Genomic DNA, 14,426 nt, shown 5'->3' with positions numbered 1-14,426 from the left:
CTGACACAACTGCCTGTTGCACTGGGGTTCCTTCGATCCAAAAACAGTGTCATGTTTACATAAGGTTGTGAATGTTCAGATGTACCTGAATACAGCTCAGTGGGGCTGTTCATACAAGTAGAACTCTGCTGCTTGCTGGTCCTTTTCCTAATATAAATTAAGATAATTAGGCTACATTTTAAATTCCAGAACTAGGACTGGCTGTTGAACCTTTATAATGGTGAGAAATAATTATTTTCCTTTTAACGTTTTTATAGTCCCTCTCTCCTGGAGACCTCTTGCTCCTGCCAAGCAGGACTGTGTGACTGAAGTGCTAGCCAAGCTTCCAGACAGCTGGTTTGGCAGAGACCTGGTGGCTGAAGCCAGCCTCAGCAGACAATAGGTGGGGAGCCAGCTCAGGTGGTGGCCTGCAGCTGCTGCTCCACTCCCAACAGTAAATCATAGTGGGGACTCACCTTCAGAGCTGAGGCTCAGGAAGTGCAGGAACTCCGCTGTTCCCCCAGTGTGCCTGCCCCGGGCACAGGGCAAGCGAGGAGAAGTGCTCAGAGGATGGACATCTGCAGGCTCCTGGTCCATCTCCCGGTTGCTGCGTGGCAAACAGGCCGGGCTCTCTGCTGTGCCTGTGAGGGAGGCAGAAAGGGCTGTGCCAGGGATGCTCCCCTCGAGGCTCAGCTCTGTTTAGCTTAAGGAGCTTATGGGGTTGAGCTGGCAGTTAAGGTGGAGAGGATTATTCTCAGTTGAGTTTGCTTTCTGTAGTGCTGAAGAGAAAGCTGCACATCTTCACCTTGTACATCTCTTTCTTCCATAGCAAGACCAATGGGGCAGATTGCACAGATGCACTTCTAATAAGAGTGTTCATGTTTTCTGGTCTCAGAGACCCAGCCCAGGGGGCAAGATGGTACCGCAGTGCAGTGCAGGGGCAGTGCCCAGCGATCAGTGTTTCTTCCTCAGTGCCTCGGTGCCTGTTCCTGCCCCAAGGTGTGTGTCACCCTTGCACTGGGAGCCTCTGGTGGGCCCAGGGCTGTTCTGAGGGGTGTGAAGTGGGCTGCAGGGCCCTTTTCCAGGTCTGGGCGCTCACTGGGCAGCTGGGTGCTCAGCGTGGAGCTTTTACAAGTCTAGGAGATGCTCACGAGTGTCACCTGAATCCAGAGAGGAGGGGAAAGCTAAAAGCAGGTGGATCATCTGAGGTTTGCCCTTCTCCTCTCCTGCTATCAGAATAACTTGCCTGATAAGGCAGTAAATCTTTACAGGAGCCCAGCAGTGAGGAAAAGGGTCGTGGAGGAGAACTACATAGCCCCAGCTAGGAGCCTATGGGTTAACACAGCAGCCATGGGGCTGGAGTCACCCCAGGCTGCAGGACAGCCCCCATAGAGCAGCCTTCAGAGGGAACAAAGTACCTTCTGCCTAGCTGGGGCGCAGAGAAAAGATCCCATGGCACTTCTTGTGAAGCCTGGAGGAGACTGCCAGTGCTGAAGCTGAGCTCTGCCAACAAACAAAACTGTCTTTAAACTCTGAGGCTGTGTGTGAGCTATTGTTGGGGACATAATGGCTTCTCTGTTTCCCTGCTCAGTCATTGCTCTGCAAACACGCCACTGGTCTCTTTTAAAAGTAGCTGAATGTAAATCAAGTTCTAGAACCTGGAAAGAGGTTTCATCCATTTACCTTTTACTGCCCTCAGTTGACACTTGTTTACAGAACAGCACATACAGTAGATTTACACCCTGGTTTGAGCTGCTTTGCTTGGGGATGGACATCTTTAGAGCTCAGACTCACAGGCTTGGATAGCAAATATGTATCTCCTAATTTAAATTAAGCAGGAGCGGGGATGAGGGGCAGTGTTTGCTAATCTCCTCCCTCTGAGAAAAGTTTTGGTTTGGCTGGCTGGTTTCCTCCAGTTAGCCGAGCCCTGGCACGCTCACAGCTCCCTAGTCCTGCGCGTGCTGCTCTGCCTGCTGGAGTCTGCTCGCTCCCTTTGGGCTGTTGCACAGCCGTGGAGGGTGGGCTTGGTGGATCCACTCTTCACATGCTATGCCATGGATTGGCTTGTCTCTGAGGATGGCAGATGCTTCAGTAAGGTAAAGGGCATCTTGGCTAGTGCGTAAGTACAGTAGTGATGGTGAAATCCCAGAGCTGTACTACACAGGGAGAAGTTGGGCCCTGAAGGCAGTATGATGAGTTTAGGTCTTTTTTTTCTGGGACAGTCCTTTAATGGGAAAGGAAATGGGTCAAAGAATAGGTGTTTGAGCTGTATTTCATGAGCTGTCAGTCCCAACATGGTGGCAGTGACTCTGTCCACTCAGTAGGTCTTGACTCATCCTGGTGTGTATCTGGAAGCTGCTCGCCAGAGAGCTCTTTGGTGCTCTGTGCTCACTCACAGGAGAACTGTAACCCTGTGCACCCCAAGGGCAGCTGTGTGCAGGACTGGGAAACATGGAGACATGAGCACTGGCCAGCACCCTCTGGAAGTGGCAGGCTCATTGGAGAGGTGCTCTGGCCAAGGGCCCTGAACAGGAAGGGATGCTGTGCTCACATGGAGCGTGCCAAATAGCTTTGGCCAAGGTTGCTTGCTAATGGCTAAGATGTGTTTTGCACTGGTCATTGACGATCTTCTGGATGGGGATTCCTTCACAGACAAGGTGCTTAAAAGCAGATTATAAGAAATTAAATTTTTTAAAAAGTTTTGCTCTGAAGATGATGTCATGACTAATGCCAGTTATGTTCTGCTCCTTGGATTTCCCTTCTGACCTATGAATCTGCTGCGGTTTTTAGTGTGTAAGGTTTCCTGCCTGCTATCAGACAGGTTCTTACCCAGGTGATAGCTGTTTGCTTTCATTGCTGGTACCCTAACTCTTTAGACCGGTTACCAAAGGGCTTCCAGGATTCCCTGGGGTGCCCACCAAAGTAGATCACTGCAAATAGGATGGCAGTGTGGGTAAAAGGGACACTGGGAAAAGCTTGAAGTTGCTAGAAAGTTCTGCACAGACAGGGGCATAGAGAAGTGCTACCAGCAGTGCCTGTAGAAAAGGTCTGGATGTGGATCTGAGTGACTAAGTATTTGAGAGACTCTCTCTGTGAGAGGTTCAGGGGAGGAGGAAGCTGTTCACTGCCCACAGCTCAGAACTCATGGAAAACTGCTAAAAAGCAAGGGCTGGAAAGATGGGAAGAAGTCGTATGTACAACCTCACTCCGTGGCTATAAAGCAGGGAGGAAGAGGTCATCACAGATGGCTGCTGACCTGGCAAAGCCACCCTGCCTCCAGAGTGTGGGCAGGATGCAGTCCTTGACTCCATCACGTTACAAAGGGAGACAAAGCACCTGCCAGCTGGTGTTGGAGGGAAGGATCTGGTAAAAAGTCTCCCATTGGTATTGCTGACTTGATTTGGGAACTAGAACTAATCCAGCCTGACCCTGGGCCCCTGTCCTCCCAGGCAGAGCAGTAACTTAAATGCTTGCTGAACATCTAAAATCCTCAGAGCGTAAAGTCACAAAGAGCAATCAGTTGTCCTGTCACCTCTGAAAGGTAACTGTAGCAGGACATCTTGAACATCCCCTCACCTCTTGATATTCTACTTCACTTCAAAGCAGGACATCACCCTGATGGAACTGTCAAGGCCAGAACTGGGCTCTCCTGGCCACTCCTTCCCAAGCCACTGCTCTCCATGCACAGAGCTGCCAGGAGGGTAGAGGGGGAAACAGTGGATTTGAAGGGAGGCAGATCAAAAGATTGCTCTTGTGCCAGATCATCCACCTCCTGTGTTCCCACGTGCCCCAGAAGCAGCGAGGCTGACGACCCTGTCTCTTCCCACAGGAAGATGAAGAAGCGCTATGTGGTGGCCGGAGTCCTGACTGCAGCCCTGCTGGGGCTCATCTTGTTCCTGGGACTCTTCTTTGGGCTGCGCCCTGACTCAGGGGACACTCACACTTATAAGAGGGCAGCGGTGGCTACAGATGCAGGGGAGTGCTCAATAATTGGAAGGTACCTGCTGTGAATCGTGCTGTGACTCTCGTTAGCTCTGACAGCTTTCTGAAAGACACCACTGTTGTTTCCCCAGTGTCCAGGCACGAGCCTGGCAGTTGCCCAGCACAGATAATCTCTAAGCTCCCTCTAGAAAGAGGAGGGCATAATAAAACCTGGGCTTTTACCATGCCTGACCAACGTCACTGCAGTTGCTCAAAGACAACACAGCAGGCAAAGATTCCCTTGATGCATGAACCATGGGAACGGGAGATGCTTTTCAAGCTCCTTTTAAAAACATTTATCAAGCTGTCCTCCAGTTCTAAATGCAAGTGCTGCAGACTTCAGACTCCTCAGAGAGTTGTCGTTTCTCATGTGTAATGAATCTGTCTGGGATGCCTGTCCCCACATGGTCCTTGACACATTTTGGTGTTTTCAAACTAGTTTGGATGTGTTGCTAATGAGGGCTGATCTGGTCTGCACCTAGACCTTTAGGTTCTGTTCTCTAAGGTGAACAAAACTCAGAATTTCCTATTCCTAAGGAACCTATAGACTGGGTGTGGAAAAATGGGCATTAGAGAATCTGTCATAGCTGCTCCGATGAGATGAATCCACTGCTCACAGGTAGCTGAGACACTGTAACATGTCACCATACGATGCCTTCTCTTCTGCTGCACAGGGACATCCTTCAGCAAGGTGGATCAGCAGTGGATGCTGCAATTGCAGCTCTGCTTTGTGTAGGACTCATGAATGCTCACAGCATGGGCATTGGAGGGGGCCTCTTCTTTACCATCTACAGCAGCACAGGTAAGGGACAGGGCCATACATATCTGGAACAGTTTGAGAACTGTTTATTTAAAGCAGGTAATTTATCCAACCTGAGTGAAGACTCGGACAGCTTCTGGCTGCGGGAACATACTCAAAATAATTGCTAAGAAACCGGCTCACATCGATCAGACTTCTTCAGCAGAGATCATGCCTGTGTGTTGAGTCCAGAGCCTAAACATCATCTTCCTTGCTCTGTTATTGAAGGAAAAGTGGAAATCATTAATGCAAGAGAGGTGGCTCCAAAAAAGGCATCGGAGGACATGTTTGGGAACAACACACAGCTCTCTCTGAAAGGTATGGCAAAGCCTGTTTTGCTGCTTTCTGGGGACCACATAGCTCCAACCTCTAAATTAAGAACATTTTGTATGGTTAGGTTCTTACGTATCTACATCTAGAAATGTCTATGCTTTGCACAATCTGCAAACTCCATCCTGACAAGTATTATTTTTAATAATGGCCTTCAAACTAGCCAGTCACCTCAGCACCATCTGCTTTCCACTTGATGAAAATGCAAGTGAATCCAAAGCACTGAGTATGACCTGTTCCATACCTGCCATCTTTCATTTCCACCTCTTTGAATAAATCTTTGTGGATCAAGCTAGTTCTTGTCAGTTCCAGTGTCCTTCCTAAATATGTTTTGTGGTGGCTTCAACTAACAGTTCTGGGGATCCAGAGGACAAGTAGTAATTTTCTTTCAGGGAAATATTTTCTAAATGAAACCAGAAAGAAATACTAACTACATCTCTTCATGGTCACTCCTGTATCCAAGGAGCAACAGCACCTTGGAGGGGTTTTGAAAAATGTATTGAACATCTGGGAGATGCCAATAAAAACAGGACTGAAGCAAACTGCTGCAATGCTGTGCAATGTAGCACAGGATTTATTGCAGTTGCAGTTACAATGCTGGACCAAGGTTTTGGGCTTAAGTATGTACAGTCTGTGTTCTCTTACTGCAGCGTGTTCTCCCCTGCAGAGCTGGAAACTGCAGGCAGCTGTGATAGCTTCTGTGCTCTGAGCGATTTTTCTCTGGTACAGAGCCTACTGAGGGGAAATGACCCAAAACCTTGAGTTACCAGCAAGAGGACAGAGGTGTTTCAGCAGTCCAAAATATGTAGGCATAAACGTCAGCCAGCATAACTCTGTTAGCATCATATACCTAAACTGAGCCGGTCACAGTATGTGTAATCCCTGCCTAAAACCAGGGCTGATGGAGAAGCCTGCTCTACCTCCTAACCCATTAATCGAGTCCCTTCCTTGCTGTGGAAGACTAATACATCCCTTATCTGCTCCAGGTGGACTGTCCATTGCTGTTCCAGGAGAAATCCGTGGGTATGAACTGGCTCACAAACGTCATGGCAAACTGGCATGGAAAGATTTGTTTCTGCCCAGCATCAAGTTGGCAAGAAAGGGATTCCCTGTTGGGAAAGGCCTTGGAGCAGCCATCAAATCAAGAGAGGGGTCAATTGAAAACAACCCCTCATTGTGGTAGGTAGAGCAGTTGCTGTTTTGTGCAGAGAAATCTGGGGTAAGGGCATCCTAGCTCAAAAGCCTCTGTGTTTGTGTAACACAGTGTCTGTGAGCAGTGTGCCTCCCCTCCAGTGACTGCACTTGCTGGACCTGCTGATGTTATTCCAGCTACCTGAAGGTGCTAAATCGCGTGGCCAATTTTAGGAATGCTCAGTCCTGACCTTTAAAGGGAGATAAATTCTGCTTTTAAAGTCCATTTGTCTGAGCAAAGGTGGAATTAGAGTACATGCTGGGATAGATCTGTCAGATGGCAATGTATCTTCTGAATCCCCATCTCTTCTTCATGCTCTGAGTGCACCAAGTTAATCTCTCCTGCATTTGGGGAATTGCAGAGTCTACTTGAACATCTCATCAGGTAGTGAGAATTTGGGTCATCTCTTACCCTGCAGTCAGCCTTCCTCAAGCAATGCCTCTGACCATCCAGTTCTGGCAATGACTCTGAACATGAAGGGGTTTAAATACTCCTTCACTTCTTCATAGAATCAAACCCTTAAGTGTCTATGTCCAGGCTTACTGGAGATCATACTTAACCCTCTTTTCCTTCAAATCTCTGCCAGCTGCAGGGTGGTTTCCAATCCAGTTGGGATGTACAGCCTGGGGCTATCTCCTGTACTTCCATCTGGCAGGTCCACAGCAGCACATTCATGATCCATGAGGAAGATAGAAAGCAAAGTGTCTACCTCAAAGTGCTCTGACAAACAGGGATCAAATCACATTCTCCTGGACTCACTGGAAGCTTTGAGCCTCATAGCTCAGTTCAGTTCAGTTCAGTGCTGAACTGAAATGCTTGAGTTTAAGGACTATGGCCCCTCCTGGGCATCTTGAGGCAGTTGTTGGCCCCTTGGGCAAGTAGGGAGAGTGGCTTGCCTTGGTGAGAAAGATCAGCACTCCCCCCTGCAGCAAATCCCAGCAAGGTGGAATCTCAGGTCAGAAACCACTGTTCACTTTTATGTCCCAGTGTGAGATATCAGAACCCCTGGGGCACAGCTCAGGCAGCTCCTCTTCTCTCCAAGAAGCCTCTAGCAGGAGCACCCTGATACTGTGTCAGCTGGTACAGGTACACATAGTTTTGAACTTGACCCTCAGATCTGATCTTCTCAATCTCCTTTCTCTGTTAGCGAAGTGTTCTGCAGAGGAGGGAAAATTCTGCAGGAGGGCGATATCATCACGATGCCTAAACTAGCCAACACATACGAGACTATAGCCAATGAAGGAGCAGATGCCTTTTACACAGGAAGCCTGGCAAAACAGATCATCGATGACATCCGCAGTGTAGGTGAGAAACAGGACATCTGTCCAAAACAGCCCGAGTGGCCTGCCTGCTGCGGCTCAGCACCCGGGGAGGAGCCGGTGACCTGCAGGAGCCCTGGGAGCAGGTCAAGACTGCTGCCTGAAATGCTGCCTCTGGGATCTCTGGCACAGGACACCCAAGAGAAGCCGTTAGTGCTTTAATGGATGCATTTGAAACTCAGCCAGAAACGGCTGTATATAGACCGTGCATTTGTGTACCGTAGGAACCTAGCAAGTGTCTGCGTTTCCGGATATAGTTTAGTAGATACATGTTGTTTACAGAGCCCGAATCCAACAAGTTTCTACCTAAAACGTTACATACGTGGTCCTGTAAACTCTGAGCTTGTTGAATCTCTCGGTGCCACTAGATGGTGGTCGTGTCCTAACCTTACTAGCCAGCATCGGCTAGCCTCAGTCAACCTCCTATGAGTAAGTAATTTACTGGCTTTAGTTGTGCTGCTTAATTATTGCCTTAACCCTTCTGATAAGAGAGGCAATGGAATATACAAGTTATTCTGCTTGTGGGGAGCAAAGCATCTGCACCCGAAAGCTGCATCCTTCTCCTGTAAACAGGACTCCTCAGGACGTTTTGTTACCTGACGTTGCTGGTATCCTTTGTAAAAAAAAGACCCATCACCAGATTTTGGGCTGCCATAAATCAGCCCAGCTTCGAGCTTAGGCTACCTGAGCCTCAGCTGGATCTATCGAGGAATAAATGCATCTCCTGTGCACCCATCTTTGCTCTCTTTACCTTGTGACTTTTTGGATTTGTCTGTGTTCCCTGGCGTCCTTGCTGTGGTGCATGGTGGTGGAGTATTACCCCTCTTCCCTCCAGAGATCACATAAACACACGTATCTAGTTTCCTTCTCTTTTCCAGGGGGTATTGTCACACTGGATGACCTGCGGGACTACAACGCGACAGTGATCGAAGACCCCATAGAGGTGGCGCTGGGGGAGTTTACCCTCTACACACCCAGTGCCCCCCTAAGCGGCCCAGTGCTCGCCCTCATTTTCAACATCCTGAAAGGTGAGCGTGGCCCTGAGCAGGGCCGATGCTGCCAGAGCTCCAAAGACAACCCCCTCTTTCTTTTGGGTGCTGGGCCTGCCTTGACTGACCTTCTGCAGGTGAGAAATCTGAGACCCCAGGAGGGACCAGAGATGTCAAAACATTCCTCTTCTCAGGCATGGAGCTCAGGGATGCTGCCTTCCTACCCAAAATACAGGTGTGAGAGGAGAATCGTGCTCCGACTGGGGCAGTTCCCTGGTTACCTCCACTGGTAGAAACCAGCTTGTACTTGAGGCTTCTTTGGAAAACGTCTCTGCGAGTACAGACGCTGCTGATGACTCCCATAGTGCTCAGCGCTACCAGAGCTCCTGTGCTCTCCATGCAGACATTAGGACAGTCCAGTGACTGCATCTCTGTAGAGTGTGGGCTTCAAGATTATACCATTTGATCCAGGTCTATTAGCAGTCCATTGACCACGTACTTTCCTTTGTGTTCACAACCCTTTGTCTTCTGTTGCCAGGATATAATTTCTCTGCTGACAGCATCAAAACCCTGGAGGAGAAAGGTCTGACTTACCACCGCATTGTGGAGGCCTTTCGCTTCGCCTACGCCAAGAGGACTTTACTGGGAGATCCAAAATTTGTCAACATTACAGAGGTACCTGGCAAAAGCCTTTTCTTTCTGCAACACCAAGGTTGACTGGAACGCGGATTAAGGTTTTTGGGTGACTAAACTTTGTCAGGGTTGCTCTGTGCCACTGCTATTGGCTGGCACTGAAATACCTCTAAATCTAAACATGAAGTCCTATGTGACTCATGGCTGAGCACTGAGAGATATAAATGGAAGAAACCTTCCTGCTGTAAGGAAAAGCAAAATCCTCAAATCACCAGGAGTGTTTGAGTATATTTAGGGCTAGTCCTCCCTGTTTTCATAGTGTTTGAAACTTTATTCACTAGATGCCATTCACCAGCATCCTTGTGGCTCTCTAACCACAATCCTGCCTATAGTAAATGGACCAACGGATGGGAAGGGGTGAGGCAGGAACCCATTTTTTCCCAACCTCACACTTTGTGCTTTTACTTCTGTGACTCTCCAAAAACAGCAGGATCTGAGCCGGACACAAATTTGCAACCTTAGGGCAATGATCAGAGCTTGCTTTGGTCTAGTCCTCTCAACCCGATCCCTCTCCTCTCATCTCTGAAGCAAGTGTAATTCTGCTTGCCTACAGCAGACAGCACCCTCGAGGACAGCTTTCCATAGCCCTGCAGTAACAGCTGCTGACTAACTTCCTACACAACGGGGCATGTTGTAACTGCTGCTCCTGCGGCTGCTTAAAATGCTCTCTGGTACAATGTCCGTCTTTCAAGAAGGAGGAAAGCCCCTGCTGGAAAACTATAGCCTCGCTGCTGGTATTTGCCACTCTTCTCTGGTTGGAAGTATTGGATATCGGCCTCATAACTGCATGTCTCTTAATCTGCTCAGTAACTGCATTGGATTTCTCTGGCAGGCCATTGGAAACATGACGTCTGAGTTCTTTGCGGACGGGCTCCGGAAGAAAATCACAGACAACACCTCCCACCCAGTCGACTACTATGAGCCAGTCTATTACACTGGAGACAATGCCGGTACATCCCACCTCTCCATTGTGGCCGATGATGGCAGTGCTGTGTCCGCCACCAGCACCATCAACCAATAGTATGAGCTCAGACATTACTTCCATGTAGACCTTTGCCATCTTCCTAGTGGTGGTTCTGTGGTTGGTATAAAACATCACTGACCTGTCTTCTCTCTGGTGGGGTAGTGACGGGTAGCACTTCTGCTGAGCTTGCAGGTCAGTTGTTACCACTGAGGCCTGCAAGTTTGGGTCAGAGGACAACATGTGTCCTCTCTCATGTTGGGTTCACCCACCAAGGGACTTTCACTGCATCTGGATCTTCTCATAAGCAGTGGTATTGCCACTGCTCTGAGTTCTCAGGCTTCTGGGAGGAATTTGAGCTAATGCAGCTGGCCTGGAAGTGGACTGTTTGGCTTTGAGTGCTGTTAGGGAGAGCTGTGTTCTCTGCATATGGCCGGAAACCAAGGGTGAAGGTTCTTTTTGTCTACAGAAAATGTCTCCAGCTTGACACACCTAAGCAAAGCCCAGATCATTCCAAAATGTGCCAGCCTTTGAGCTATGCTGCTCTGAACAAAGTGCAGCACTGCCAGGCTGGAGGGCAACTTAGTTGTACTTAACTGCTGGGCTGGTTTTCCCCTCGGGGTCCTTGCAGGGGAGCTACACAGCAGGGCTCTGGGCTGCCTTTCCTCCGTGTGGAGCTGGGTACTCATGGGATGAGCAGCTTCCTTCACCCAAGGGGTGACAGGATGTCCTTTATAACAGGAGGGAGTGGAGAGTTACTCCAATCAAACCCCAGGTCTCACCTTGCAGTAGTTCACCTGAAGCTCTTCCTGGATTTGCTCTGGTTTTGACATGTCTGTGCCAACTTGTTCTGTCTAGCTTTGGCTCTGATGTCCGATCCAACGTAAGTGGAATCATATTTAATGATGAGATGGATGACTTCAGCTCACCTTACATAATCAATGGATTTGGGATCCCACCTTCTCCAGCAAATTTCATAGCACCAGGTAGCTGTAAACTACCTTCCTGACTCAGTCTTTTGGCTAAATCTTGCATGCTAACACCGTGGTGTCTGCAAGGTAGTCAAGCACATCTGCAATCAGGAACAGATCTGGGGCTTTCTGCAGGGGACAGGGAGGAAAGCAAGTCACCTGGCATCCCTGCCAAAAGCACACAGCCAGTCCTGGTGCACCCTGACGGAGGAGGGGCTGACTAAAGAAAATCTCTTGTGTGGGCCTGCCTCCTTCCAAGCACCAGAAACCCTTCCCTGGGAGCTCAGTGTGTGTCGGGATTCTGCTGCCCTCCCATCCCCCACGCTTTGGAGAAGGACAGGGAAGTGAAAGGACAGGGAGGGAAGTCCCATGGTGTACAGGACGCAGCCCAAGCTGGGACAGGGTTGTGGAGAAAGGCACCTTCCACCTCTGCTTGAAGGAGCAGGGTTAACCTTTGCATTGTAGGAGAAAGGAGTTGGGATTGGGGATAGTGGAAATCCCAAAGGCTGAAGAGGACATGTGAGCTGAGCCAGGAAGGGGGTACTGAGGCTCTGGATTTAGACACATTGTAGTTTGGGGCTTGAGGGTGGGACAGGTGACAACTAGGACCTGGAGGGTCCCAGGGGGGAAGCAGTTATTCCCTCCCCCTTCCTCTTCCACACTCTATAAAGAGGCAGGAAGTGGGTGCTCCCCATTTTTGGGAGAGAGCACAGCGGGGCTGCATCCACGCAGTTCTGAGCAACCCTGAGCCATCCAAGATTGGGTTTTGTATAGCTTCTATCTATCTATCTATCTATCTATCTATCTATCTATCTATCTATCCGTCCCTTCTTGCTTTCTGTTCCCTGTTAAACAATATACTTTATTTTTCTTAACTTCCAATCGGTGCAAAGTCTGTCTTACTCCTGTCTTCCCTTTTTTATCTCTCCATCTGGGGAAAACTAAGGGATAGGGAGGGGGAGCACAAATTCTGCTCTGTGGGGTCCTGCCCCGAGCCCTTAAACAGAGACAGAACAACACAGCACCGGAGCTGGCAGTTTGTGAGCTGCAGGTGGAAAGCTGAGCCTCTGTTGCGTCTGTGTCCCCAACAGGTAAACAGCCAATGTCCTCTATGTGCCCCTCCATCTTGGTGGATAAATCAAAAAAGGTCAGGATGGTGGTTGGTGCTTCTGGAGGAACAAAAATAACCACAGCAACAGCACTGGTATGTGATGATACGGGCAAACTGGGGGCAAGGTTGAGGCAAAGCAAGGTGGGGAGAGGGGCTCCAGTCTCTGCCTGTGGTGGCTGTGGCTCCCCACTGAGGGCTGAGGCCCTGAAAGGGAGGTTCCTCCCTGGCTTTCAACGCCAACTCCTGCCAGAACTACAGAGTCGCACATCACTTCCTTCAGTGACTCCAGGTCCCTTCCTTCGGCAAGCTTGTTCTTACCACTTGCAGCAGATTTGTGACTCTAGTTTAGCTTTGACTTCTCTCCTCTGGATCTCCATGAACTAGTCTCTTTATCTAGAGCTGTTCTCATTCAGCATCCTAAGCTGTGGATGAAAGACACGCAGAGAAGCTAAATGAGAACATAGGCTAGGCATGGTGCCAGGCCATCTGACAGACAGGCTCTCTGTGAGCTGCCGTGGCAGCCACTCAGTGCTCAAGAGAGCCCAGAACTGACTGCAGGAGAAAACTGTTGCCTGTGCCAGCACACACAGGTTTGGAGCACCATGCTGGATCCTGCTTGATGCCTGAGGTAGAGAAGTCCCATAAAAACTGCTGCCAGCAGCCTTCTAAGCCCCTGAACCTGAGGCTATTTACACTTGCCAGCAGCTCCAACCTGCAGTTTAGGCATGCAGAGGTGAGCCAGGTTTAACTGGTTGCACAGCAGTGGGAAGTTCTGTAGTTGTATGTTCACCGAGGTGGCTGCTGTGTGTCTAACTATGCTGTCTCCAGCTTAACCACAGCAACATAAACCCAACTACAGTAACTTGAGGATCTGATCCTTTTACTATGTTAAATTTAGTGAGTCATGGTCTCTTTTGTGGGAGTCCTCCAGAGCATATACAGGCTGACTTGCTGCAATGTACCTGTGTTCTGCTTAGATGAGAGAGGGACTGCTGAAAGCAGCCAGGAACAGAAATTACACCTTTTTTATGCTGTGGTGAGCACCCTTCAGACATCTCTGCTTGTGTTGCTACAAGAGTCAGGCCTCTCTGAAGACCCGTAACTAACATTAAGGCTTTTTCCTTCTCCTAGACTATCATCAATTCCATCTGGTTTGGTTATGATGTGAAGAAAGCGGTGGAAGAGCCCAGAATTCATGATCAGCTTTTTCCCAATATCACAGAGCTTGAGCAGCAAATTGAGAAGGTTGGTCTACCTAGAGTTTGGGGTGAGAGCGAACTCCTTGTGTGGGCTGGGTTCCTAGTGTCGGGAAGACATGCACTTGTGGAAAGCTTTGCCAAATGTTCCTAGGTGAGCAGTGTTAAAGCTGGCACAGGTCAAGTATTGGGTCATAACAAGCTGTTCAAAGTATCCCTCTAGTCTCAGTCCCACAGGTTTAAGGCCTGGTGCATTCAAGCTTGGTCTGCATCTGAATCTGAGGGTCTGAGACATCCAGTCTTTGTGCATATCTCATCCTATGTCTCTGTATTAGGGAAAACACTCCTACATAAGCAGTTTTCTTCATCAAACTATGCAAAAGGTCCTCCTTCAATAAACTTCTCATTAAGGTAAGAGCTGAGATAGCTGCCTGCATGGAGGAGGATGCCTTGCTCTCCAAAGGCCTGTGTTTTCTCCCATTCCCAAACGGGATCCATCAGTTCTGGCTGTTGGTATAGCAGAGGCAGAATGTTCTGTGACCAGGAGTAGTACTGGCAGCCCACACTGAGCAACACAAGTGCCACATCTTCTCCAGTCCACCTTGTCAAAAGCAGGGCGTCCCAGGAAACAAGGGGAAGAGGAGGAAGAGGATGTAGTTTTAGACCTGCCTCACGCGGGTGCCATGGAGGAGGCAGGTCGCAGGCTCCAGCACGTGTGCGGCTCCTCTCTCCTGCTGTCATCACCCACCTCTGCGTTGCAGGGCCTGGAAGAAGAGCTGCAGAAGAGGAGGCACGCCACGGCGCGGGTGAGCAGCGGGGCGGTGGTGCAGGCCATCCTCAGAGCCGACGAGGGCTGGGCGGCGGCCTCCGACTCCCGGAAAGGCGGCTTCCCTGCGGGCTACTGA

General features: G+C 49.5%; 1 protein-coding gene across 1 annotated transcript; it reads left to right on the top strand.

Annotated features, from left to right (window-relative positions):
• The first annotated feature begins 3,812 nt into the window (after positions 1 to 3,812).
• GGT1 (gamma-glutamyltransferase 1) lies at positions 3,813 to 14,426 on the top strand. Its single transcript, XM_008936304.1, has 12 exons — positions 3,813 to 3,976; positions 4,635 to 4,762; positions 4,988 to 5,077; positions 6,076 to 6,268; positions 7,429 to 7,586; positions 8,479 to 8,628; positions 9,128 to 9,264; positions 10,115 to 10,302; positions 11,102 to 11,229; positions 12,306 to 12,418; positions 13,457 to 13,570; positions 14,283 to 14,426. The coding sequence occupies exons 1-12, from the start codon at positions 3,813 to 3,815 to the stop codon at positions 14,424 to 14,426; spliced, it is 1,707 nt and encodes a 568-aa protein (XP_008934552.1).

This window comes from Merops nubicus, unplaced genomic scaffold (assembly GCF_000691845.1).
Source record: "Merops nubicus isolate BGI_N331 unplaced genomic scaffold, ASM69184v1 scaffold23922, whole genome shotgun sequence".
Taxonomy (NCBI): Eukaryota; Metazoa; Chordata; class Aves; order Coraciiformes; family Meropidae; genus Merops; species Merops nubicus.
Note: the sequence above shows the minus strand (reverse complement) of the source record. Positions and strands in the feature narration are given on the sequence as shown.